The sequence below is a fragment of the Hypomesus nipponensis genome, chromosome 3 (assembly GCF_054491055.1).
Source record: "Hypomesus nipponensis isolate SF chromosome 3, ASM5449105v1, whole genome shotgun sequence".
NCBI classification, from domain to species: Eukaryota; Metazoa; Chordata; class Actinopteri; order Osmeriformes; family Osmeridae; genus Hypomesus; species Hypomesus nipponensis.
In genome coordinates this window covers 8,577,956-8,605,886 of record NC_140363.1, presented here as the reverse complement: position 1 = coordinate 8,605,886, position 27,931 = coordinate 8,577,956, and the positions used below count along the sequence as shown (strand labels likewise).

Here is a 27,931-nt window from a genome sequence, read left to right as displayed (position 1 = left end):
CTACCCCAAACCATCGTTCGAAGTTTTAATACCTTTGGGAAGCAGTTGCGGTGGGGTCACACGTTCTTCTTTAATTTTGTTATTTTTTGGGGTGACACATTCTGACGGCCTTCAGCTATGGTGACCTCTGTGGTATTGGCTCTGTGATGACTCCAAATCAGAAAACATGGCTCTAAATTAGTGTTAAGGGATATAATATCAACCATAAACCATCGTTTGAAGATTCAACTCCTTTGGGAACTAGTTACGGTGGGGTCACACATTTTTTGGAGGGCTTTTTTTCTGGGTCACACATTCTGACGGCTGTCAGAAATGGTGACCTCTGTGGAACTGGCTCTGTGATGGCTCCAAATCAGACAATATGGTTCCAGATTAGTGTAAAGGGATGATATAACTACCCCAAACCATCGTTTGAAGAATTAACTTCTTTGGGACCTAGTTACGGTGGGGTCACACATTTTTTGGAGGGCTTTTTTTCTGGATCACATATTCTGACGGCTGTCAGAAATGGTGACCTCTGTGGAACAGGCTCTGTGATGGCTACAAATCAGAAAATATGGTTAATAACTACCCCAAACCATCGTTCAAAGTTTTTCTTGTGTGCTCACTCAATACACTCTGACATCATGTTGATTTGGTGTTTGTGTAACATGAAGTTTCAAGAGAGAGCACCAGAGGGCACTGTTTAAGGGCTTGTGTCAAGGCCTTACAGACAGTGCCAAATGCTTACTTTGCTCATTGCTTAAGGTATTTATAGCTGGAAAAGAATGTTTATTTTCAACCAGTCATTCAAAACCACAGTTAAGTACACATCTTCACAGATTTAATTAAAGAGTGACGATTGGTTTGACGTCAACCTGAGAAGGGACAAATTGGCAACTGAGTAGTAGGCTAAATATGTAGCTGACTATACAGCACGATAACCTCTGACCATATTAGTCAACTAAAACATAAAGTATGTTTTATGTTTTCTTGAACATAAATCATACTTAAGAAGACCAACATCAGTTGATGCCACATTGTAGTGGTTGTCCCTGTTAGGAGCACTGTGTCATCTGACCTGTGACACCTTCAGAGTCTTCAGAGCTCTAGTGTCGTGACAGACCTCTCTGGGAGCTCCCTGGCTCCGTACAACCCCCAACCGCCTAAAAAGGCCCGGCGGAGCTGTGCTGGAGCACTGAAAGTCCTGGCTAAGAATAAACCCAGGCTACAGGGGATAAGGTTACCTTGCGGCCCCAACCCCTCCAGCCGCCTGTGCCGTCTTTTGACCTATACCCATGTGAGGCACCAACAACACATGCTGGGCTTGTCATCTGCTGTCCCCTTTCCCTACTCTGCCCCTGGTTTGGCGCTCTTCCCCCCCTTCTAGCTGTCTTTCCCAGACCCCCCTCTGCAATGCTGTGACACCGGCAGCTCTGCAACTGTAAACCTTTTTAAACGTTTCCTTTTTCTTCAGAAAACTTCGACCTTTGGATTACGTGTAGAGAGTCTCAAAACCAAGGAGTTCACTGGGTTAACTGAGCTGGAACGTTAATTAATGGAATTTTGTTTTCCTTTTTAGATTTGGTTGGAATCTAAGTAACTGTTTGGATTTCAAAGAGTCTGCTTAGTTCCTACTTAGAAGCTTTGCTTCTCTGCTGAGGGTTTGTGCCTGATATTAAGTCTTCATAATCATCATGGCGGCAGCTGCTCCTCAAGGTAAAGCTGGCACACCTTTCGGGTTCCTTAAATTATAACTACAATAATCTATTGCTTCATCGTATGTTTCTGCCACAATATAAACAATGTATGTTATCAGGAGGCCATTCTTGTTTCTATGACATCTCCTGTTTGTAAAATGTAGTGAATGTTGGTTGCTATAAATACCACATATCATGTATGTATCATGTAGCCTGAGATTGAATAGCACCACCCTGGAACATGACAGTGCTGCAGTGGCCACTGGCTGTTGGAACTCTCTGGCTCTGTAGCTGACTGTATGTAACACAGTTAAACTGATACAAACATAAACAACCTTTCACAAACAATGACAGAAAAAAGTCTTATGGGCAAGGCTTGATAACAAGTAGCATTGCCTGAAAATGACAACTGACATTCTGGTGTTCTGAGTTGTAGGTGTTTTAAAATGCTTGTTTGTTAGTGATTCTTCATGTGTTTATGTTTGGAGGAGTGGATCATGGAAGTTACGCTTATGTTGAAGCAGCACTTGAAGTAAGGGAAGGAGGTGTGATGACTTTGGCAGTGTTTAAAACCTACCCAACACCACCAGTAGTACATAACAGCCAAGGACAAAAATATCCTCTTACCATGAACATCCTCTCCCACATTATTCCATATAACAGCCTTTTACACATGACTGCATACAGTGACAGATATAAAGTACTATCCATACCTTTAAACTCTACTCAAACTCAACCAAAGTGTTGACTTGGGTTTTAATTATTGATCAAATAAACCCAAAAGTCCACCACCTGAGTGGTGTCTATGTTGCTGAAGAAACAAATGGACCTTTCTGTGCTCTGGGAAGGAGAGTTATGATGGATCATCATTGATCTGAGCCATCAAGCAAATCCAGACCTCTTGTTAGGGATGAGGTTTAGAAATGATGAATTCAATAATGAGCCATGCAGTAAAAACAGAAGACAATAGCTTGACGCAAGGCAAAGATCCACATCCTGTGATCATATCTCGAAGCTCCTGAGGACAATCTCTCTCAGCTGTCCTTAGAGGCTAGCTGCATGTCTAGTGCATGATGCAGCTGTTTGTCTTGTTAGGTACAGTACCGTATAGTACGAATAGTACCAACCCTTCACAGTCTTACAATACTGTCCATTTACAGTAAAGTTTCACAAGATAATGTGCCATGAGAAAATGTGTCAACAGTGTTGTCTTCCTATGGCTGGTATAATAAAATAAAATACTCCATGTGTAAATTTTAAAAAGTTACCAGTTATGTTGGCTGTAGATAACCGGTAACACAGTAAGCTAAACCATTTATGTGTGTAAAAGGAGGGGGATTGTTTTTTTAAACAATGTGCCACAGCGTTTATACCATCAAATATGTTTTTAGGACTGGTCATAATGCGCTCAGATTTGGAAATCGCCCCCCCCCCCCCTTTTCCTCCCTTTCCCCCAACGTAGCCGACGGGCACACCAGAGAAACGGGGCGTATGTCGTCTCCTCCAAAGTCCCCGGGCTTCTGGTTGTTGCGGACGCTGAGCTTCTCTGTGGAGTTGCTGGTGGCCCTGGCTTTTCTCCTCTGCTGGATCGGGGCAGGCGTCATGATGTTCGAGATTGTGGAATACAAAGGGGTTACTGGTTCGTTGTCATGAATTTTCTGAGGAAACTGTTGACTCTTTGCTTGGTTTGTCATAGTGAATTTGGACATGATGGATAGCTTGTTAAATTATTTGTTCCGTTTTATTTTCTTCCCAAATTATATATGTATATTTAAATATTTTCTATAACATTTTTGTATTTAATACTCTTTAGATATTCAAGAAATTGTCATGGATCCCATGAAAGCTATAAATGAGGCTGTAGATGACATATCCAACTTGTTCAATGGAGCGCAAGGTACAGGAGACATTCAATAGAGGATCTTTATATGTAAAACAATGGATATTTGAGACATTTTACATTTGGTATTCTTCAGAACTTGTTCCTGAACTGGACCCAATGACTGCTATTAACTTTGCAACTGAGGAAATAACAGATGCGAAAGAAGAATTTGTGAGCTACCTTTCTGATGAAGAAGGTATTTTAATGCTTTACGCAGTGTTGACCCCCCCCTCCTGACAGTATTGTTTACAATACTGTCTGTTTATATATTGGGAACTTTTTTAATACATTTGTTAACAGTTGTTAACATATCCTTTTTTTCTACAGGAAACTTTTATTTAAGCTACATTGACCCAGTGATCATAGGCAGAGGTGCCTTCGAGGCTACCAATGACCTCATGTCAGAAGCTGGGAGCACCATACAAGACACGCTTTGTACTGTATTTGATACTATCCTGGATCTTCTAAAAGGTACTTTGATTTTTGAAATGTGTTTAGATTCTGTCATACACAACATAGTGTCACATATTTTACAAATATGTAATGACAAAATATGTACAGTACTAATGATTACATGATGATGGAATAAAACCTGACATAAATTGAATTAACCCAATGAGCTTCAACCCAATAATTAGGGTGTCCTAACATGGCTAAGCTGACTCACAGACAAGATTCTACGTGTTTTTTGTTTCGTTTTTTGCTTTAAGGATACAATTATTTGCAGACCTACATGGCATTCTTGTTTCCCACAGCAGAATATAATTTTAGCTACACTGACCCTGTGGTCATTGGCAGAGGTGTCTTCAAGTTTACCAAATGCCTCATGAGTGAAGTGGTTGGCATTGTACAATATGTTTTCAGAACTATGTTGGAACTTCTAAAGGGTACCTTGCCTTTTAGAAATGCCATTATGTCATATATCATCATCCAAACATACTGGCTGACCTAAATTTATTGTGGGACCTCATGATTTTTTACCCAGAGACAGTGGTGTCTCTAATTGTCTGAGCACACTCACTGAGTAGAAGACATTTTGGGTGTTTTTTTAGGGGTGTAATGAGGACATTGGCTGAGCTACATGATGTCTTTGTTTTTCTACAGGAAAATACGACTTGAGCTACATTGACCCTGTAGTCATAGGCCGAGGTGTCTTTGAGGTTATCAATGGCCTCATGTGTAAAGTGGGGGACGCCATACAAGACATTCTTTGTAGTGCTTTGGACACTTTCGTGGATAGTGTGAAAGGTATATATCCGTCATGTTTTGGCAAGAATGTCTCTATGATGTTGTGCTTGGACTGTGTCATGTAATGTCAGGAGCTAAAAATGTGTTGTTTCATTTAAACAGTACAAAAAAGGACACAGTAACAGACTAAACCTTCTTGACTGGAATGCACTTCCTTTAAAATCGTAGTATTTAGTATGAGATAGTCTGCTAAACGACTAAAACGATGTGTTAATGGTACTTCTAAACAGCTGCTCTTCAATGGGTGGGCTTTAACCCCATGATAATCGTGGAGACTGTCTCTGAATGGATGAGCTCACTTTGGGCATACTTATGGAACCTATTGCAAGGTACAATGCAGTAGAACTTAGTGTAACTTTCTTCAATTAAGTAAAAAAATGTTTTCTCCTTCCAGTATATTTTTGTAACCTTCAAAACTTTCTATAACCTTCAAAAACACAATTCACATCAGATTGTTTTGACTACCTTTAAAGTGTTTAAGGTGTTTTGTTCCACCGACACATAACCTTTGGTTTGAATTCCATCCTGGGTTTTTCAGGCGTCCTAAATGTGAAGTTCAGTCCCATGACGGTTCTCACTAGAACAGTGGACATAATCATTGAGCAGAAGAACATTCTTGTGGACTACCTCTCCCACTTACTATTGGGAGACCAAGGTATTGTTTTGCCTTTGACTTGCCTTCAATGAACAACAGTGTGTCTGTGTGTAAATCAATATTGTATACAAAGAATGGACAGCTTTACTGAATGTAGTGCTTGTTTAGAAGGAGATTTTTACTTGCTATGAGAAGACTTTTCATGAGGGCAGAAGCTAACCTGCTGATATTTCCAAGGGGTCATTCCAGACATATCCTTTGACCCGATGCAAGTGGTCACAGATGCCATGGTGGAGATCACAGACAAGAGGAACACATTTCTAGCTTATCTGTCAAACATGATCATGGATGACAAAGGTATATTCCTCATCAGATTACAATATCATTGATAATTGAATGCTGGTAATTCTTTTCTGGGGGTTAGTGGATGTTGTAATTAATTCAACTGCTTCTTTAAAACATCCACTTACCTCGTGCCACATGACACCATTCAATTACAAAGCAATTCCTGTTAGTAACGTGAGTCGTAATGTTTTAACAATATTGGACCTATATTATAGGTAGTTACGGTAGTTGATGTAACCTTAATGTAAAGTGTTGCCAATGTCTGTTCACTTACTGTAGGTGAATCTACACCATCTGAGATACATCTTATTAGGAGGAAAGGTCAGTAGTATTAATTGCTTTTTTTTAGCCTTGTCTTGGTATTAGTACTTGATCTAGACAAATATCAATTTTCTTGATTCTGCGTATATCCACTGATTATTTTCTCTTTATCCAATCCAAGGAGAGTTTTTACCACCTTTGGAAAAAGGTAAGCACTGTTATTTGCCCAGTTTATGAAAAAGTTTTACATGAATACAAAACTTGCATTTGCCATGGATAATTTGGGATCAATCAACAGAAGTTATTTCTTAAAGTTGAATGGTTTGGTTGTCCTGTTTGCTGTCAAACTTGTTTTTATTTGTTCTATTTTAGACTGAACTTGCATATACATCACTGATCAAATTACATTTTCATTCATCACTACACATGATTGCATCGGCAAACATCTGTGAACCAAGTCAATTAATCCCTTTCTGTTTAATTTAGTTTGAAATCATTAATGCGTCAAGGCATGGTCATTATTTTATGTTAATGCCGTGGTACAAACAATATAATAAACACATGACTGTGTGGTTTTGGACTTGTTGACTGCATATGTTTTGTTTCATTTCTGTTGCAGTTTGTTCATTAAAACATTGTTATGTGATAATCTTCTGGCATTCCATGATTTCTGCACTCATTTCCACTGACATTGGTGTGCATATCAGTATTAGAGTGTACTGCATGAAAGGTCTTTGTGAAATGTGGACCTGGAGTTGCATTTCTCCTCATGTCTTCACATCGCCGTTCCCACTCCAGCATTTTTCCAGCAACTTCTCTTTAACTTACTGATGAGTGACACCTGTTGTGTTGGATGGAATGTATTTCTGATATATCTTTTCCTTGGAATCTTTCATTTGTTCCCGCAATACTGCCACATGTAGTATGCATACAGTATGTTCTCTACGACTAACTTTACAAAGGATCGTGTACATAGATGTCCACGTTTACCATATTCACCTCCCTCCATAAATTCAGTGTCCTAAATCCTGTGTTTGCATCTGCAACCTCTCACTTGTGACAAATGCTAATGGTGTTGTGTGGGGAGTGATAGAAACCAGTGAAAGATAAAAATGACTTGATGACACAGTTGCAGAACTGACGCACACCAAAGAAGAGGACAAGATCAGTGTTTCTTCAGAGACGGAGAAGGAGAAATACGACACGGCATCCATGGAGGATGTGAAAGAGGCAGAGGAGGACCATGGTATTTAAAAAATATATGTTTACTTGATATAAAAATTTGGCTTGTATCCACGAGAATCAGCTTCTGACAAGATATAGAACACACTTGAGTAAGACACTCAATGTTTTCCTATTACGTCACTGATGTAGATAAAGATGATGAAGGAAATCTAGATCTTGGAGGACCACTGGATGAAGCAGTCTCTGATGGAGACAACATGGAGGCGGAGTTGCAGGAAGAGGATGCCGACGAGACCAAGAACACGGAACATAAGCAGAGGAGGAATGTCCGCATTACCTACGAGAAGGTACGAAGAATAGGATCAAAGGCCCACTTGAAAAAGGATACAGAGCAACCAGAAGAGACAGATCATCAAGTCAAGGTAGAGGAAGAGAAGGTAGAAGGAGAGGTGGTGGAAGAAGAGAAGGAAGCACAGGAGCAGGCCCAACCCTTACAGAAGGCTGTTGAGGCAGAAGATAACCATCCGGATGAAGGAAGAGAAGAAACGAAGAAACAGGAGGAGGAGAAAAAGAAGACTGGTGATCTTCATTTCAAACACCAGGTGGTATTAGAAGCTGGTGGTGACGAGGAACAGGACATGCCAGGCATTGGACAAGATGAGGAAGGAGAGCAGGCTGTCGTAGAAGAGGCAGTAGAGGAGAAGGAGGTGAAGGAGGAGAAGAAAGAAGAAAAGCCTGGGAAGGAAGAGGCAAAGGAGGAGGAGGAACCAGCAAATGAAGAGGTAAAAGAGGAGGAGGAGGAACCAGCAAATGAAGAGGTGAAAGAGGAGGAGGAGCAGGAGGAGGAGGAACCAGCAAATGAAGAGGTGAAAGAGGAGAAGGAGCAGGAGGAACCAGCAAATAAAGAGGTAAAAGAGGAGGAGGAGGAACCAGCAAATGAAGAGGTAAAAGAGGAGGAGGAGGAACCAGCAAATGAAGAGGTGAAAGAGGAGGAGGAGCAGGAGGAGGAGGAACCAGCAAATGAAGAGGTGAACGAGGAGGAGGAGCAGGAGGAGGAGGAACCAGCAAATGAAGAGGTGAAAGAAGAGAAGGAGGAACCAGCAAATGAAGAGTTTAAAGAGGAGGAGGAGGAGGGGGAGGAGGAGGAACCAGCAAATGAAGAGGTGAAAGAGGAGGAGAAGGAAGAGCAACCAGTGGAGGAAAACAAGGCTGCCATAGAAAAAGTGGTAGAGAATGAGGAGATAAAGAAAGAAGAAGAGCCTGCAAAAGAAGTAATGGAGGAGGAGGAGGAGGAAAAGGTGGAGGTGAAGAGAGAGAAGAAAGAGAAGGATAAGGAGAAAGAGGAAGAAGAGAAACATGAGCCTGTAAATGAAGAGGATGATCATGTCGTCCTGACAACTGAAAAGTTTGATGTTGTTGACATCATGACTGGCATTGCATCTGAAGAGGAAGAGGAAGAAAAGGAAACAACACCTCCTGTTACAGATGATGAAGATTACTCTGACATCATTGATGATGATGAAAACAACAACAACAGCGAAAGCAAGAAAACAGAACCCAAACGGAAGAGGAATGTACATATTCCTTATGAGCAAATAAGGAGAATCGGATCAAGGGCCCATCTCAAACTTGATGAAGAGGCCCCCAAGGTGGAAGATTACCAAGGCAAAGACACAAAAGATGACAAAGGTATAGAGATTTTATATAACAAATTTGAATCAGCAAAGATGATCAAAGATTGACAGAAATTGTGCAGTAGTGCAAATGGTGTGTGAAGTGGAGTGTGTGAAAACATTTAAGCAAGTATTTTTGTTACCCATCTGTAACATTTGTTTCCAAGGAAAGTTGTTAATTTCAAATGGCTGTCAGTAGCATAGCTATGCTAGTTTTGGTGACAAATTAGTTAAAATAAATATTTGTATTGACTGTTGAGTTTGCGCAACTAACATTTTGGACTTGACAATTTAGTGCATACACTTACAAATGTTTATTTCAAAGATAGTATAAAGAAAAGTGTATAATGGCTCAACCTGATATATTTAATATCAATGTTAGCCATTTTCATGTTTGGGACATGAAATTCTAATATGACCTATAAATAGAATAACAGAAGGGAAACAACATCTTGGATGAAACCTTGAAGTACACACATAGCCTTTCAAAAGCTACAGTGTTGTGTTCATTCAGTGTCTTGACACACTGCAAAAAAAGTTTTAATCACTCAGAACAACCCCACTTTGCAACACTACTGTGCCAAATATAGCAACATCCAATCCAATAGCTGCAATATGATTTATGACCTTCGAATGAATTAATTTGAATTTGTTATATTTTATGTGTTTTCATATACTACAGTAACATTGATGTGATAAACTATAACAGTTGATGCCTTAAGTATCCTTTAACATTGTATGCATGTACTTTGAATGATTCCCAGAACTACATGGTTATTATATCACCTACCCCTGCCTCAGCAGAGTTCTTCTGCAGAATAAACGTACATGTATGTTATGTAGTTCTCAGGGAATCAACAGAAAGACGAGCAAAACAGGAGGTAGAGGAGGTTCTTAAAGGTAAGAAAAACAAGTTTCCCCATTTCATGACAAAAGCTGCAGTGCCCAAAAAAAAAAAATCTGATACCAAACACATGTATTATCTTATGGTGTTTGTTGTTGCTTATAGATCTCAGGGCTGCACAGGTCAGAAAATTGGAGAGAGTGCAAAGGAGGAAAAAGAATGAAGAGAAAAAAGAGAAGCCTGTGAAACTCGAGAGAAAGTCTGAGAAAGAGAAGGAGGAAGAGCTTTCTGAGGACAAGATTGGAGAGGCTGAGACCAGTGTGAAAAAGGCAGAAAAGCTACAGCCTAAAGGTAATATGCTGTACCTTGGCATTTTCTAGTGTATTAAAGTGTATTTGAGGATGCTATGAGATTTCTGCTGCATATGCTATACATGATGTTGTGCAGCACTGTGGACAAGTAGTCTAAGTTTCATATTACACTTATTTTACTGACTTGTCTGTTGCTTTGCTCATACAGGATGTGCTGCTGCATGCACTTCCAGTACCATTTTTTACATCATGAATCACATGATACACACACACAGATACATACAAACACATGTACATATACAAATACATTGGCACATCATTTCTTTTTAAACAATGTTTGTTATTTCATAAAACAGATGAACTTCTGAAGAAGTCTGCTGAAGAAATAAAAGCAGTGAACGAGACAGGGCCTCTGAGGAGGAGATTTGCTCACCAGACTAAAATGACAGGTGGGCCGTCAAGACACTGTGTGGAAATACAATCATGTTGGACATGAGCTGGGACTGAAATTGAGTAGGCCTACGTATGGTACATCATGTCAATAGATGTACTTAATCGTTTTTTAAAGTTGAAATAAAATCCAAAACTGACAAGGAGATGGAGGATGTTGTTGGACCACTTTTTGCAGTATAGCAATACATCTATTCACCCACATGGTATCTATGTATTGTTATTTTCATGCGTGTCAATTTATTACTGTCCTCTGTTTCCACTACAGCCATTGAACCCAAGATGACAGTCAAGGAGTTGAAGGATGTGAAGGCCTACAAAACAGAGTCTGACAAGAAAGAGGTAAAGTCCGAGATGGAAGCCATCAAGACTGATGAGGAGGTGAAGCCAGAGAAAAAGGTGTTTGGCAAAAAAGTGGTAAAGGCTGAAAAGGACGTTGAGGCCAAGGTGACATCAGAGAAAATAGAGGCTCACCAAAAAGAGACCAAGGCTGACAAGAAAGAAGTGAAGCCCGAGAAGGAAGCCATCAAGACTGAGGAGGAGGTGAAGCCAGAGGTAAAAGTGTTTGGCAAAAAAGTGGTAAAGGCCGAAAAGGAGGTTGAGGCCAAGGTGACCTCAGAGAAAATAGAGGCTCACAAAAAAGAAACCAAGGCTGACAAGAAAGAGGTGAAGCCCGAGAAGGAAGCCATCAAGACTGACAAGGGGGTGAAGCCAGAGAAAAAAGTGGTTGACAAAAAAGAGGTAAAGGCCGAAAAAGAGTTTGAGGCCAAGGCTGGCAAGAAAGAGGTGAAGCCCGAGAAGGAAGCCATCAAGACTGATGAGGATTTGAAGGCAGAGAAAAAAGTGGTTGACAAAAAAGAGGTAAAGGCCGAAAAGGAGGTTGAGGCCAAGGTGACCTCAGAGAAAATAGAGGCTCACAAAAAAGAAACCAAGGCTGACAAGAAAGAGGTGAAGCCTGAGAAGGAAGCCATCAAGACTGAGGAGGAGGTGGAGCCAGAGGTAAAAGTGTTTGGCAAGAAAGTGGTAAAGGCCGAAAAGGAGGTTGAGGCCAAGGTGACCTCAGAGAAAAAAGAGGCTCACAAAAAAGAGACCAAGGCTGACAAGAAAGAGGTGAAGCCCGAGAAGGAAGCCATCAAGACTGACAAGGGGGTGAAGCCAGAGAAAAAAGTGGTTGAAAAAAAAGAGGGAAAGGCCGAAAAGGAGGTTGAGGCCAAGGTGACCTCAGAGAAAATAGAGGCTCACAAAAAAGATACCAAGGCTGACAAGAAAGAGGTGAAGCCCGAGAAGGAAGCCATCAAGACTGAGGAGAGGGTGAAGCCAGAGGTAAAAGTGTTTGGCAAAAAAGTGGTAAAGGCCGAAAAGGAGGTTGAGGCCAAGGTGACCTCAGAGAAAATAGAGGATCACAAAAAAGAGACCAAGGCTGACAAGAAAGAGGTGAAGCCCGAGAAGGAAGCCATCAAGACTGACAAGGGGGTGAAGCCAGAGAAAAAAGTGGTTGTCAAAAAAGAGGTAAAGGCCGAAAAGGTGTTTGAGGCCAAGGTGACAACAGAGAAAATAGAGGCTCACAAAAAAGAGACCAAGGCTGACAAGAAAGAGGTGAAGCCCGAGAAGGAAGCCATCAAGACTGACAAGGGGGTGAAGCCAGAGAAAAAAGTGGTTGACAAAAAAGAGGTAAAGGCCGAAAAGGTGTTTGAGGCCAAGGTGACATCAGAGAAAATAGAGGCTCACAAAAAAGAGACCAAGGCTGACAAGAAAGAGGTGAAGTCTGAGAAGGAAGCCATCAAGACTGAGGAGGAGGTGAAGCCAGAGAAAAAGGTGTTTGGCAAAAAAGTGGTAAAGGCCGAAAAGGAGGTTGAGGCCAAGGTGACCTCAGAGAAAATAGAGGCTCACAAAAAGGAAACCAAGGCTGACAAGAAAGAGGTGAAGCCCGAGAAGGAAGACATCAAGACTGAGGAGAGGGTGAAGCCAGAGGTGAAAGTGTTTGGCAAAAAAGAGGTAAAGGCCGAAAAGGAGGTTGAGGCCAAGGGGACATCAGAGAAAAAAGAGGCCTACCAAAAGGATATTGAGGCTGACAAAAAAGAGGTGAAGCCCGAGGAGGAAGCCATCAAGACTGACAAGGGGGTGAAGCCAGAGAAAAAAGTGGTTGACAAAAAAGAGGTAAAGGCCGAAAAGGAGGTTGAGGCCAAGGTGACCTCAGAGAAAATAGAGGCTCACAAAAAAGAAACCAAGGCTGACAAGAAAGAGGTGAAGCCCGAGAAGGAAGCCATCAAGACTGACAAGGGGGTGAAGCCAGAGAAAAAAGTGGTTGAAAAAAAAGAGGGAAAGGCCGAAAAGGAGGTTGAAGCCAAGGTGACCTCAGAGAAAATAGAGGCTCACAAAAAAGAAACCAAGGCTGACAAGAAAGAGGTGAAGCCCGAGAAGGAAGCCATCAAGACTGAGGAGAGGGTGAAGCCAGAGGTAAAAGTGTTTGGCAAAAAAGTGGTAAAGGCCGAAAAGGAGGTTGAGGCCAAGGTGACCTCAGAGAAAATAGAGGCTCACAAAAAAGAGACCAAGGCTGACAAGAAAGAGGTGAAGCCCGAGAAGGAAGCCATCAAGACTGACAAGGGGGTGAAGCCAGAGAAAAAAGTGGTTGACAAAAAAGAGATAAAGGCCGAAAAGGTGTTTGAGGCCAAGGTGACATCAGAGAAAATAGAGGCTCACAAAAAAGAGACCAAGGCTGACAAGAAAGAGGTGAAGTCTGAGAAGGAAGCCATCAAGACTGAGGAGGAGGTGAAGCCAGAGAAAAGGGTGTTTAGCAAAAAAGTGGTAAAGGCCGAAAAGGAGGTTGAGGCCAAGGTGACATCAGAGAAAATAGAGGCTCGCAAAAAGGAAACCAAGGCTGACAAGAAAGAGGTGAAGCCCGAGAAGGAAGACATCAAGACTGAGGAGGAGGTGAAGCCAGAGGTAAAAGTGTTTAGCAAAAAAGTGGTAAAGGCCGAAAAGGAGGTTGAGGCCAAGGTGACATCAGAGAAAATAGAGGCTCGCAAAAAGGAAACCAAGGCTGACAAGAAAGAGGTGAAGCCCGAGAAGGAAGCCATCAAGACTGACAAGGGGGTGAAGCCAGAGAAAAAAGTGGTTGGCAAAAAAGTGGTAAAGGCCAAAAAGGAGGTTGAGGCCAAGGTGACCTCAGAGAAAATAGAGGCTCACAAAAAAGAAACCAAGGCTGACAAGAAAGAGGTGAAGCCCGAGAAGGAAGCCATCAAGACTGAGGAGAGGGTGAAGCCAGAGGTAAAAGTGTTTGGCAAAAAAGTGGTAAAGGCCGAAAAGGAGGTTGAGGCCAAGGTGACCTCAGAGAAAAAAGAGGCTCACAAAAAAGAGACCAAGGTTGACAAGAAAGAGGTGAAGTCTGAGAAGGAAGCCATCAAGACTGATGAGGAGGTAAAGCCAGAGAAAAAGATGTTTGGCAAAAAGGTGGTGAAGGCCGAAAAGGAGGTTGAGGCCATCAAGGAGTCAAAATCCTTAAAGGCAGTTAAGCCCAAAGTGGCAGCAGAGAAAATTGAGATTCACAAAAAGGAGATCAAGGCTGACAAGAAAGACATGAAGCCCGAAAAGGGGTCGGTCAAGGCTGAGAAGGAGGTGAAAGCCGAGAGAGAGGGGGAGGCAATCAAGAAGGAGGTGAAAGCCAAGATAAATGAGGAAGACCAAGGAGAAGTAAAGGTCAAGAAGGAGGTTACGGCTGCACTGCAGCCAGAGAAAAAAGAGGGTGACAAAAGAGAGGTGAAGACCGACAAGAAGCCGGTAAAGGAGGTGATGCCCAAGAAAAAACAAGCTGACCAAAAAGAGGTGAAGGTTGAGATGAAGGAGGTGAGGGCTGAGAAGGAGGGGAAAGTCCCAAAAGAGTCGAAGGCCGACATAAAGCCTACTTTGAAAAAGGCCGATCTTGATGTCAAAGAAACAGGTTAGATCCCTCTACACATCTATGAACACTGATATTTAAATGTGTCAAATGAATCATTAACATATTCTTGTAGTTAAAGTAGGTTTCACAAGACTCCCATGCTTATCATACAAAATATTATGTTGAAGTTATGTAGAATTAATTAGTAGCCTGAGCCTCTGCAACGTCACAACTTTTCCTTTTTGGGGCTTCTAGAGGATCCACCTAGAATAGTACTTGTCCAGACAAAGGAAGACAAAGAGATCAAACTTCCAAAAGAGAAGGCAGCTTATGTTGTTAAGAAAGAAGGTATAGTTGGCCACATTTTTTGTACATTGCTGGTTTCTCGTCAAGAAAAGTTGGCCTTACTATTGAACATAGTACGGTTTGTTAACTACTTAGCTTGCTTGATGAGTAGCACCCTCTGAGACATAATAAAAAAAATAAAAACCAGCATTGCAAAGCTTTAAAAAAAAACTATATAAATCATACCCAACATACCACATGCCATACTGTACTATAAAACAGTTTATTTTGTATTACGTATAAGCAATGGCTTGAACGTTGGTTTTTGATGTCCATTATATGTTTTTGCATAGAAACCTGCAATCAACATCTACCATGTACCATGACAGGGCTTCTTCTGTTATTTCACTCAATCTTCTGATGATACTGAGATTAACAACCAGGCCTAATTAACAATGTTAGTTTTGCTGCTGTAATTTGGGTTTTGTATTCAACAGTGCTGTATCATAATATGCTTAAAAAATGTTTGACCTTTACACTTAAATTTCAAATAATTACCTTTTAAATGCAAGTGATTTCAATTTGACAAACTGAAAGCTCCATAATTGCTTAAATAATACTATTAATATTACATAGATGCAACTAAAATGGCTGTAGTGAAAGAGGTAAAGGAAGAAAGGACAGCTTGTGAAAAACATAAATCAAAAAAAATTGAGGATTGTTGATTTGACCGTTAACCTCTTCAAAATATTGTTATATATTATATGCATGTAAATTGATGTCTATTTTCCTAAGGCTACAAGCCCTATTTTACATTCCTCTGATATAAGAGATATTTTGAGTGAGAGAACGTGGATCCAAAATTTTACTTTACTGTTACTGTTTAGAAGCAGAAGTCATTAAAGGAAGGACCAAAGCTTCTCCTGCAAAGAAAGGTATCAAATTCCTATAATTTTCCTGTGTTCCTTGTAAGGTTATGTCACTTGTCATTTATGCAGTATTTGTGGTATTTTCTTTTACTTATGATAGAAGTTGAAGTTGACAAAAAGGCCAAACCGTCTCTAGCTAAAAAAGGTATCAAACTTTTAATTATTTTTATGTGATTTAAATGTAATATTTTGGAAATTGAATTCCAATTATCATTTTGTTTAGATACGGAACCTGCAGAACCAACTACAGTTCCCAAAGCAACTCCTCCAAAGAAGGGTAAAAAGAATTTATTTATACAATATACAATTTTATGGAAGTGAATGGTGAAGACACAGCAAAAAAGTTATTTATTGTATAAAGAATGCTAGAGTAAACTGAAATTATCAAAGAAAATACTTTACAAACTTCAACAAAGAAATTCATAATTCCATTCTGCGGGACGCATTTATGTATTTCAAATCTTGGTTCACCTACAGTCACAATTTTATTTAGAGGTTAAAGCTGTGAGATTTATAACATTCAAGCTGGCTATAATATGTGACAGAAGATCTAACACTTTTATCATTTTATTTTATGAACTACAAGCAGAACTTCCAAAAGAGAAGGCCAAGAAGGCAGGTCCTTCTATGAAAGGTACACATTCACACATTTATTTTGTCCTTCGATTTAACAAATTTAGGCTTTCAAACAGCAATCAAACAACCCTTGATCCTATTCAACATTGAAATAGAATCACTTTAGTAACATGAATGTTTCGTGTTGCAGAGACTGCTGCTTCTAAAGAGAAGACCAAGACAGTTGTTGAAAGGAAAGGTAAGACCTTTTTCCTTTCACATGTCTCGATTAATCATTTTGCAATCTCAGTGCATCACATAAAATCTAGTAGTCAACGTGCATCTACCATTAGTCCTGTGGTAATGTTTGAGCTTACACATTTGTATGTTATTTTGACAGAGCAAGAGGGCACCCACAAGAATGCTTCTCTTACCAAGGAGAGGGTGAAAGTAGTGCCAATTAAGAAAGGTATTCCTTTTTCCTCCCACTCATACCTAACATGTTGAAAGTGATGTCAGTTACTGTTAAAAGTTACTGTTAAAATTTGCTGTAGAATACATACACTGTAGACTGGAGTAAAGCATGCAGACGTGCTAAAGCAGTTGCTATGGTAGCCATTGCTTTGTATCTCTACATTGGCAAACGTGAACTATTTCACTGAACATGTTTTTGGCTGAAGAAACATGGTAACATTTGTTTAGATCTTGAAGTTACTAAAGACAGGCCAAAACCAACTACAGTGAAGACAGGTGTAGTAGAGTATGCTGTTTACATTTAAGTATTTGTATGTTAATTTTTTCTCAAGGAGGCATTAAAGCATACTGTACTGTATATCCTTGTAGAAGCTGTCACATCAAAGGAAAAATCAAGATCGGCCCCATCAATCAAAGGTATGATCAAATGTTTACAGGTACCAATTAGCTTACATTACATTTACATTTAGTCATTTGGCAGACGCTCTTATCCAAAGCGACTTACAGTAAGTACAGCGGCTGAGCGGTTAGGGAATCAGGCTACTAATCAGACGGTTGCTGGTTCAATTCCTGGCCGTGCAAAATGAAGTTGTGTCCTTGGGCAAGGCTCTTCACCCTTCTTGCCTCGGGGGGAATGTCCTTACCCTGTACTTGCCCTGTACTTACTCCAAGTCGCTCTGGATAAGAGCGTCTGCTAAATCACCAAATGTAAATGTAAATCTAACAAGCTAACACAACAGTTGCTAATAACAGTGGAACTCAGGTTCGTCACAACAGTTACAACTCAAGAGAGACCCAATCCCCTGAAAACCTTCCCTTAACACCTGTTGTCACCCAGAACTTCAAGGTGACCTCCCGGAATCCACCAATAATGTAATGTCCATTTATTGTAGTTCAACCCCCAGACAACTTCATAAAGTGCAGGGTCCCCACAGTACTATGCCTTGAGAAACAAACGTGTCTTTCTTACACAGAGGCTGGAGTTTCCCACCGAAATGTGTCCCTTACAAAGGAGAGGGTGAAGGTCGGGCCCCGAGAAGGTGTGAACTTGTTTCTGTCCTACTAGTAGTTCTTCGTGTGTGTTCCCAGTTCCCCTTCATGCAGTGTCAGTCCGTTTACAGTCAGAAGGTAATTACTTTTTTACACTGTTTGATTTACAAGCAGAAGCTCCTAAACAGAAGACCGAGCCTGCAGCTCCTGAGAAAGGTTACACTTAAATTTTTTGTCCCTCTGATATTTCTGATGTCAATTGGTGTCTGTGAGTAACATTGGCGTCTGTGTCCATTTAATTCAGAAACTCTTCTGAAAGAAAAAACCAAGACATCCTCTTCAAAGAAAGGTTCATGTTATACATGGCCATGCAAAATTGATGGACCATTCGTTTGATCAATTGCCTTATCCAAAAGTCTTGTGTGTCCCATTTCCCGAACATCTTATACATCCCAATGTCCCAGCAACCTTACCCTGCACTCTAAACAACATTACACATGCCATCTACTGATGGGATGAGAAGCGCCCTCCTACCCTCTCTCAACTGTTGACTGTCCCTTAATGAAAACCTTTTTTAGAAACTGAAGAGAAACCCAAACCAACATCTAAAGTTAAATAGTCAAAGACATGATCATGCTTTTGTTGATTGTTTAAACCGGCATTTAAGTTTTAGTAGTAGTATACTGCAGACTCATGTCTGATGCATCTTTAAGATTCTTTCAGGTCAAAGTGTGCTTTACTATGTATTATTTGGCATTAAAAATCACCAAAGACAAGTTCAAACTTTTTCTATAGCTCTGAATAGTAAATGCAATGTTGTCTTACCGCTGCATTTATTGAACATTTGTTGATTTCAGAAGCAGACACTCCTAAAGAGAAAGCCAAGCCAGTGATCCCAACTAAAGGTACAGTTTGCTTTCCTTTGATGTGGTTGCTGGAGGGCCTGTTTTTTTGTGCGAATTAAATTACATTTCATTATTTATTTTCATTTTAGCACCTATGGTTGTCAAAGAAAAAGGCAAAGCAGTTGCTGAAAAGGCAATTCATTTGAGATTTGAGTCTGAGCCTGCATTTACAATTCTTGACATGTACATATTTTACTATCAAGATTTGATGGCATCAGCCTCCACCCATCTTACCTGTATTGCCTCGTAAAACAGTAGAACTAAATCTAACTCTCTGGAAAACATTCAGTTGCATTCCAACTATGAGCAAATGTGGGTAATTTGTGAGTTTTGCTCTTGCACTTATTCATCAATCCACTGGTAATATTTCTGGTTATAGAGCCTGTGGTAACAACAGAGAAGGTTAAACTAGTGCTGTCAAAAAAAGGTGTTCATCTATTTTCCTTACTTTCCACTGGTATTTGTTTACCATAGAATCCTAAGCGTTTTTAAGCAACCCCATTACTGTCATCTGGTTCTGGTTCAGCTTTATATATGAATTCCTTATTGCAACATTTTACACATTATGGTTCAAAACATTGTGCGTGTTGTTATGTATAGTCATGCATTATAGTACACTCTTTGTTTTAGTGCTAGAGGTTCCCCAGAAGAAGGTAAAAACAGCACCTGTCAAGAAAGGTAGGGCTGGTGTTCTAAATTGCATGTTTTCTGTATCTTTCAGTTTATGACTGATTATACAATATATTTCTCATCTTCCTTCCTCCAGAACCTGAGGCCTTGAAAGAAAAGGCTGTGAAGAAAGGTATGTATAGAAACATGGATCAATGGGGACCTGGGGAAGCCTCAGGCGTCTGGGATGAAATTTGAACATGTTGCTCCTGATTCACATGCACTCTGTGTTGGATGCAGAGCAAGATGTTGCAAAGGAAAAGGCCAAACCAGCTCCTGCAAAGAAAGGTGCCACTGAGATTTACTGTGCACATTTTAGTCCCTTTAATTTTCTCTTCATTTTATTATTTACCTGGTAGCTGCATTTGATTTGTTACATGTGGTAAATTATGTATATTATTTGTAACAGAGCCTGATGCACCAAAGGCCAAGACCAAGCAAGAATCAGTGAAAAAAGGTGAAACATGGGATCCTTGATTTCTGTCAATGTTCATATGTTCATAAACAATAGCTACATAACATTTAAGCAGCGCTGAGTAACCTTCTATTAAAACATACTGTTTTAATATGTAACTGAAGTATGGGAATATTTGTTCATTTCAATTCAGAGTCTGAAACTCTAAGAAGAGAAGAGAAAGAGAAAGCCAAACCAGCTATTCAGAAAGGTAACAGTTGTGTTCTCCTATTGCTAAACAACACTTCTATGTACAGCTACATGTAAAAACAAGTGAGCTTGTTTGTATCTGTATCAATTGTATTCTCCCCTCGTGGGCCAGATACACCTAAAACAAAGACCAGATCAAAGACCAGAGTTCCTATGAAGAAAGGTATCTGTTGTGTTGTTTGAGTAGAGGCGATAGTTTAGTATCTGTAGTGTTCCATGGTTTGAGTAGTCTTGGTGTTGATTTAGTGCTTGGTAGTTTAGTGGTCCAATTTTCTCTGTGTATGATTACATTGTTGATGAGGAGTTTGTGTTAATAATGATCTCCCAACTTGATTAATTGCTTCTATAGATTCCACAAGCATCAAATCATTAGACCTTTTCATACTGAAGATCATAAACTGTATGTTTTCTTACAGAGGCTGAATTTTCTCACAGAAATATCTCGCTTACCAAGGAGAGGGTCAAGGTTGTGGCTTTGAAGAAAGGTATTAGTTATGCAATATGCAGGTCCAGATATAAAAAAATATAAAGACATTAACAGAATGTACAGTAATGCAATGATTGTCTAACAACACTCTCTAATGGGGGGTTTCAGAACAAGAGACTCCTAAAGAGAAAGTCACGTCAGCAACTGCAAAGAAAGGTCAGATTTAATAGGGGCAGCTAGTTCAGGCATGGCAGCGCGTGTCATCCGCTCATTACCACACCTGTGTTAGCATTAAAAGCTCATTGGGCCACGTCCAATAAGACGGCATTAAAAGGCCGAGCGGATACGCACACACACACACTCACAGTTGTTGTATGATCAGTGCTGCTGCCGCCCTTCACCATCCCCTTCTCCCCCATGCTGTGTGTATGTTCCATCCATCATGGGGGATTATATCTCTATTGCTCCCTGCCTCATATGTCATGTATGTATGTGTTGCATCGAGGAGGCAGGGAGTGCTTTCCTTAGATTATCCACTCCGCCGAAGTCAAACCTACATGTGCATGTCATGTAACAATAAATGCTCAAATCTAATACGTGATTGCCTTGACTGAACTAACCATTTTGGTTAGTTGGTATCATATTGTATACCATATATCTGGATTTGCTTCCTGTTCTCAGAAATCCAGTGGATTAATTACAATATTCTCTGAAGAGAGAAGTTTCACCCTTAAAGTAAAGGCAAAATCAGCAGCTGTGATGAAAGATACTAAACTTAGTATGCCCCATTGTTGTCTTTCTAACTAACACCTTTGGTTTAAATGTGTTGCTAGATAACTCCAATGACCTGTTGTGTTGCCATTCTACACAAAGTTAGAAAATCTTATCAGTTCCTGACTGCGCTGGCCTTGTGATACTTACAGTACTACTTGTATGCAAATATTTTACTCGATTTTCAAAATCACGTGTTTCTTTTAATAGAGCCGGAGGCTACTAAAGACAAAGTTAAACCGACTGCTCTGAAGAAAGGTACAGTAGGAAGTTTATATTTTGTATCTATGTATACTTGCAATTTCACTGGATGTGAATCAGTGCTTATTTATTTCAGGAATGTTTGTCTATTGTACCAGATTCTGTCATAGATAAGCACAAGTCAGGTTATGCAACAAGAAATGGATCTTGTGCTACGTGTGTAAAGGTCTCACAATAAAGACCTAGCGCTGGAGTTCTTTCCCTTATTGCCTTCAAATATTGAATTAACCTTTAAAACTGTATTTTGTATTCATTATTTGTAATGACAATTGTTTTAGAACCAATTTCCCCTAGTAGTTTCCATACCAACACCTACCTTAACATAATGCTGGCCTTACTTGGTGTATTTGTGTCATCAAAAGTTGTTTATGCAGAGCCCACCGCTAAAAAGGAAAAGGCTAAATCTGTGTCTGTGAAGAAAGGTATGTTATTTAGTGGATCTCTGTACACAGCAACATTTAGTCTTCAGTCTTCAGAGGTCATGGAACACTGATATTTTATTGCTTTTTCTGGCAAGTAGATCCCGAGGCTACAAAAGTGGTCAAGTCAGCACCTGCAGAGAAAGGTACATTTAGTTCTTTAACAGCCACATGGATATCTTGCATTTCTGAAAACTATTTTACTTAAATATGATATTTGTCAATATCTGTCATATATCTGTCATAAATTAACAATTTGTGGAGATTACTTCAATCACTTTATTTGGTTTCAAACTCAAGCTATAAAGCCTAAAGAGAGGGTCGTACCACCTGTTTTGAGGAAAGGTAAATAGGAACTGAATCATGATCAAATTGCTGTATCATAACATACAGCCGTTTTTGTTGATCACAACATCTATCATTTATCATACCATATCACATAGTACATTAATTAAAAAACACATCACGCACCACAATATCAATGTTTGGTGTTTGACTACAACAATTTCTTTAGCAGATGTCTCCAGACAAAAGGTCAAATCAGTAGCCCATAAGAAAGGTATTGAATAATGACATTAGCTTTTGCTGCCGTAGAGTTCTAGTAGCTGCACTGTAGAGCTGCTAATGCTTTATTGGGATTTATGGAATTCTGCAGACAGTAACTGACAAGCTTGATTTGCCCACATGCTGTATCTGTGAGATGATGGTGATGACTGAGATTTCAATTGACATGAATCTTTTTAGTCTTAGAACCCAAGGCTCAGAAAGACAAGTCCAAATCAACTGCAACCAAGAAAGGTTTGAATTAGTTATCTATTTTACTTTTCTCATCCTTTTACATAATGAGACATCTACATACTTTTTTCCACAATTATGATATAAAATAAGAACCTACAAGATGTGAACAATCTAAGCATTGTGTAATGAACTCGGTTTCTTGACTCCCAGAACCTGTGACAATGAAGGAACTCAAAGCAGCAAACATTAAGAAAGGTAAAGCAATGGAAGACTTTATTTACTTCACTTGTTACACGCAACAACTGGCTTGGATAAAAGTGTTAGCTTAATGAATCAATGTATTTTTTTACAAATTAAGTAAATGTGCTGTTTGCATGCACTTCCAAATGTGTTATTTGTATTGGATGAGAGCTTTGTCTGTATTAAAAATAAATATGGCTCATGTGTGTGTGGAAGAAGTTGAGTTATTGATATTATCTTCCACATTACAGCCAATACAAAATATGTTTACGATCCTAAAAGTGACTGACATATTTATAATTTATTACATTTGTCATTTTTTATGTGCTCGATTTATTATGAGGTATTATCTCATACTGAATCTCCATTCTTGAAAATTTAAACTGTAAATCATATCCTATACTTTACTGTTGATATAGGGGACGCAAAAGAGAATGTCAAACCAACACCTACTTTGAAAGGTGAGTTCCAGACCATATTTCAATCTCTTATTACTGTGCTTTACCCATCACTGGTTGTAAAGTGTTTAATTATGTAAAAGAACCTGAACCTGCCAAAGCAAAGGTCAAACCAGCTTCAACAAAAAGTTAGTAGCTAGTATCAAATGTTTTCATTTCCATTCCAAACATGTCCAGGCGTCTTATGTCTTTTGCATAAAACCTCAAAACATATATCAAGGCTTATATCGAAACATACATAGGCTACTACTTGATATATCACTATATCAAGTACGAGCCTAGCCCCATCTTGGACTCGATTGGACACATTTTTAAGCAAGTTCATTTTCTCACCTTTTTTTCCTTTACTTACATCATTTCTGCCTTACGACAGAACGTGATGTTCCGGAGAAGGCCAAAACAAACACAGTGAAGAAAGGCAAGTAAAGACCGAAATAGTTGGTACTACACTGATTGGACAAAAAGATAAGGAGCTCTGGGTTCCTGAGATAAAACATCAACTTTATTACATAGTAACTGTTATGTGAAAATGCAAAGGCAAATACGTAGACATCTTTCATCCATAGGAGTTTATATCACTAAAACTGCACAATACGTCAGCAACAATCTGCAAGACATGAAAGTAATTTTCTCTAATCTCCTGAGGTAGACCATATTGGATATTTCATTCAGTCATGTTGTTTCTATTAGTTACAGAAGATAGAGTTCTGAAAGAGAAACAGCGTCTGGAGCCTGCAAAGAAAGGTATCTCACACATAGGTAAAGGCACAGACAGTAGAGTGACACCATCTGATAACAGAGTAGTATTTATTTATACACATGACTTCTATAGTTTATGACCTTATTTTGACCTTACTTTATTATTTTAGATATATCTATTGAAAGTAAACGGGTCAGGTCAATGTTTTGATTATTCTGACAACATCATGTCTCGTTTCTTCACCAGCTGATCCTGTAGAATCAGACAACTTATCAACAGAAGGTGACCCTACACACACACACACCTCATCAATGTCATACCTTGTCAATGTATTGTAGTAGCAACATCTGGCTTGCATCAGGTTAACAAATGACTCAAGGCAAGTTGCTGCTGCTCTTTGCATGACCTGTTCTCTGAATGTTCCACAGATGAGATGCCTTACTTCCAGTGCTTCTTTGTGGATGAGGACGACGTGCAGTATCCCTTCTACCCCTTCTCACCCCTCCAGATGTGAGGCTCCTGCCCACTGCGGAGCACAGAGTCAGAACAAACCAATGGACGTGTTGGGGGAACCACCTTTAGTGTTGAGTCAATTTACCAAAGAGAACTACAACAAAGATCACAACCGCCGCTGATGCAACGCAGCCTGGCGCCCAATGCTGGTCCACAGCAAAAAGCCTCGGACAATGGAGGAGAATGGAAGATGCAGGATGACGGACAGTTCTTACATTTCCTGGATTGGTTGAGCTCCAATAGCGAGACCAGGCAGCCAGTGTCATTCCTTTCCAATATATTTTTTGTGTTTGAAGGGTTCTTTTTTTTCTGAGGATATTACATGAATGTCACGATTTGTTACGAAACAGTACACTTTCGATGTTTTTACTGATTTATCAGTTGTTTCATTTTTCGACACAGTTTTTGGATAAACATTTGAGCTAAATGTAGGATTTACCATTTAAATATACTTGATGAGTGGGCACATGTGTACACTTGAAGTTTTTCTTGCCACACCAAGGATTATCCTACAACATGCCTTTCAACCACCAAACCATCCATAAACCAGGAACCAAAAACTTATTTAAAAAGGTTTTACAACATTACTACTACCTTTTATTAAAGCTGGCACATCAGTGTCTGCTTCCATTACTCTTTCACTCTCTTTCACGTGCTGCTTTTTTATGGCCGGAAGAGATCATGATTCCTATATAGCTGAGCATGCTATTTCTGAGATTTTGTTTTTTAGTCTATTGAGCTCAATTACTTTTTTTGTGATGTCTGACAAGTAGATAATGAGCACTCATTCAACTGTACAGGGAACTCTTCTGCTTTTCAGAGTCAAAATGTAGTTTCTCCTTACAGTACATGTCAGTAATGTAATTCATTTGTATTTTGAAGAACTCTGGAAAGGAATGACCAAGCGCTGCCTGTCTCGGAGCTCCCCCAGAAACAGACCAAGGTCAAAGCCAAGACCTCGCAGTTAGGTGTGACATTAACGCCCCCTGCCTGCCACGTCTCAGAAGGTTGAGAGTGGTGAGTCAGGTGTGGTCACGTGATGAAGTCTTACCCATATGAACCATCTTTACGTCTATGATGGTGCAACACATGATCGTCCATACAGGATCATACTCCTTCCTTTCAGGGTGCTTATTCTAAGCATTCCATTATCTGATCTCTCAGAAGGAGGTTAGGGAGGAAGCTTTACATTTAGAATGGGTATTGTTTAGCATCAGATGACTATGGAATAGTCTAAATGCTTATATGGCAAAAAAGGTTCTGGAAGGTTCCATTTTGTCTGGTACTGAAGACATCGAAATCTCTCGTTACCCATTTTGTGTCTTTGTGACTAAAATCACTTTTTTTTACTGCACAGGGTTAATGTATTATAATCCGTGACATGAAACTAACTGGAACATTAGCGGGACGGTGTGGAAATTATTGAAAGGGCACATAATATTGTATAGCACTCTTGCTTGTCAAAGCACACATCTATTATTTGATAGACCAAAATAGCCTGTTACAAATCCTACTTGGGTTAGGGTTAGACTTGCTAACTACAGTATGTGTGTTGATTCTCAATATGAAGATCAAGCCCTGGTATCCCAGAGTGATGTTATTTAAGTTTGTCATGTATTGATATATAAATGCACAGTACAGAACATGTCGCTAGTGATAATGATATAATAAATATATGGTCACAATGACAAAAAGATGATAATAAATATAACTGTCCCTGTGAAGTTTCTAACATACGATAGTAATATTGCACGAGGATATTTATATTTATTAAGAGTGATTGTAAATACTGCATTCATTATGTGATTGTGTCATGAATCTATGGACTATTGCTCTGTAGTTCTTCAACATCCATGAAAAGGAAAGGGTGGTAAGTTTGCGTGTATGAGCGTACCTGGTTTACTCACCATTCTCCACTGCCTTATTCATTTTAACTTGATAATTAAAATTTTACTGAAGTTAAATGTCTAATGTTGAAAAAGCATTTCAAGGCTTAACAGATGTTGAAACCTTGTGTGGATGTGCGCTCATGTCTCACTTTGCATGCACCAAAGGTTGTTTACATATGGCTCTTTACATAGTGCTGAACATGCTATTTAGTGGAGGCATATCACAGGTTGTGGTATGGTCTTTTATGCTGTGTTCACTAATGAAATATATCCATCAATCTTTGTTTTAAATGGTTTGACTGAGCTTAGGAAAGGGAACTTATCCCTTTATTCCTCCTTAAAGTATTACAAACTGAGTAGTGTTTCTTATATTACATTTTTATTTTTAATCCGTGTTTTTCTTCAAATTGTTTGTTTTTTGAATTATTTATGAAATGAATGAATGTATATTCTACCCATCAACATTGTATCTATGTGCAGTATTGAATTAAGTCAGATTGTCTGATTGGTCCTCGTATATACAGTCTGTTTATTGGTCTGCATGTTTATAGTCAGAATATTGGTCTGCATGTATATACAGTCAGTACATTGGTCTGTATACAGTCACGTACTTACATACGTGGTACATATCCAAGTTTGTGCATGAAGTGTGTTCAGTTTTCTTTACCTTCATGATTTCGGTCTTTTGAATGATCTGTCTGTCACCTACACCGACGTGAAGTTGAAGTTACTTGTGTGGCATTAGCTGTACATGAGTGCAAATCAATTTATGCAATTACATATCCATTTGGTTGTGAGCTTATACTTTTACTTTTTGCTTTTACTGAAATCTGTACATAAAAACATTGATGCTAAAATTCTGTTTTTTTCTCCAAAAAATAAGTCAGACTTTAATCAGAGTTTACTCTTATGCCTAAGCATTAAGTTACTTGTTTATTATCCAAATCTGTGTAATTTATCTTTTGTCTTTAGTTACTCAAACACTTGTAAAAGAAGGTTTCGGGCAGAGAGTAAGAATATGAAGAATTTAAAAGAACCTTTGCATGTGTTGTAGTACATCCATTTTGTCAGATGAGGGCAATGTTTAGTAACACAATTCAAATTCTCGGCTGCAATTGTCAGAAAAATTGGGTTTGGAAGAACTACTGTAAATGGAAGTATTATGTGGGGAACAAGCCCATGTTTTAAGCTGTTTTAAAGGTGTGTTGTGTCATTACTTCAACTAATGTAAATAAAGTTGAACACTGGTTCGTTGTCCAGATTTGTTGTGTGGGTAGATTTGTCAGTGAACATTCTTTGGTCTCAATTTTTCTTCTTTATTCTCTCTCTCGGTCTCTTTCTCAGTCTTTGTCTTTGTCTCTCATTCTCTTTCTTTCTTTATATCTTAAAGTGAATAAGAGGTACAGCGAGACACACAAAGAGATGAGAGAGATAAAGAGAGCGGGAGACCAAAGCCATACCGTCATAAAGGACAAATTAATGAATATTATAATTAAACACTACCATCAACATCATAGGCATTCACTAATAATAATGGCATTCAAATGTACTGGAACACTATCTCAATGTCAGATCCAAGCTACAGGGGACAGAGAGAAAATTTGATTTTAAAGGTCTACTGTGCACTTCTTGAGTTGTAATTTCTGAGGATATTTCAAGTAGAGCGTGCAAACCAATCTTGTATGATATTAATG

General features: G+C 39.3%; 1 protein-coding gene across 25 annotated transcripts; it reads left to right on the top strand.

The window, feature by feature from the left end:
- Positions 1-1,287: 1,287 nt before the first annotated feature.
- Positions 1,288-27,484, top strand: LOC146299669 (uncharacterized). 25 transcript variants are annotated; one of them, XM_084675282.1, is made up of 48 exons: positions 1,288-1,698; positions 3,142-3,318; positions 3,493-3,576; positions 3,656-3,757; positions 3,889-4,032; positions 4,666-4,809; positions 5,040-5,138; positions 5,348-5,464; positions 5,654-5,761; positions 6,029-6,070; positions 6,192-6,218; positions 7,140-7,256; positions 7,385-8,884; positions 9,712-9,768; positions 9,878-10,063; positions 10,380-10,472; positions 10,742-14,410; positions 15,523-15,570; positions 15,665-15,709; positions 15,788-15,841; positions 16,151-16,198; positions 16,331-16,378; positions 16,520-16,588; positions 16,963-17,010; positions 17,568-17,633; positions 17,755-17,799; positions 17,888-17,932; positions 18,441-18,488; positions 19,119-19,166; positions 19,255-19,290; positions 19,398-19,445; positions 19,567-19,614; positions 19,766-19,822; positions 19,934-19,984; positions 20,238-20,306; positions 20,417-20,464; positions 21,230-21,277; positions 21,643-21,702; positions 21,801-21,845; positions 22,000-22,044; positions 22,214-22,258; positions 22,444-22,497; positions 22,648-22,692; positions 23,097-23,138; positions 23,509-23,553; positions 23,826-23,894; positions 24,082-24,117; positions 24,264-27,484. In XM_084675282.1, the coding sequence occupies exons 1-48, from the start codon at positions 1,677-1,679 to the stop codon at positions 24,347-24,349; spliced, it is 8,277 nt and encodes a 2,758-aa protein (XP_084531408.1). In that variant the 5' UTR covers positions 1,288-1,676; the 3' UTR covers positions 24,350-27,484. The 25 variants fall into 25 exon arrangements, with proteins under 25 accessions (XP_084531408.1, XP_084531406.1, XP_084531405.1 ...); XM_084675280.1 differs by having other exon boundaries at positions 5,642-5,761; positions 16,154-16,198; XM_084675279.1 differs by having other exon boundaries at positions 5,642-5,761; positions 17,758-17,799.
- Positions 27,485-27,931: the final 447 nt, after the last annotated feature.

Coding starts and splice junctions, on each gene's coding strand:
- LOC146299669 (XM_084675277.1), top strand. CDS start 1,677: ATGGCGGCAGCTGCTCCTCAAG. Junction 17,800..17,887: donor GCCTGCAGCTCCTGAGAAAG/GTTACACTTAAA, acceptor CATTTAATTCAG/AAACTCTTCTGAAAGAAAAA. Junction 19,615..19,765: donor GCAAGAATCAGTGAAAAAAG/GTGAAACATGGG, acceptor ATTTCAATTCAG/AGTCTGAAACTCTAAGAAGA.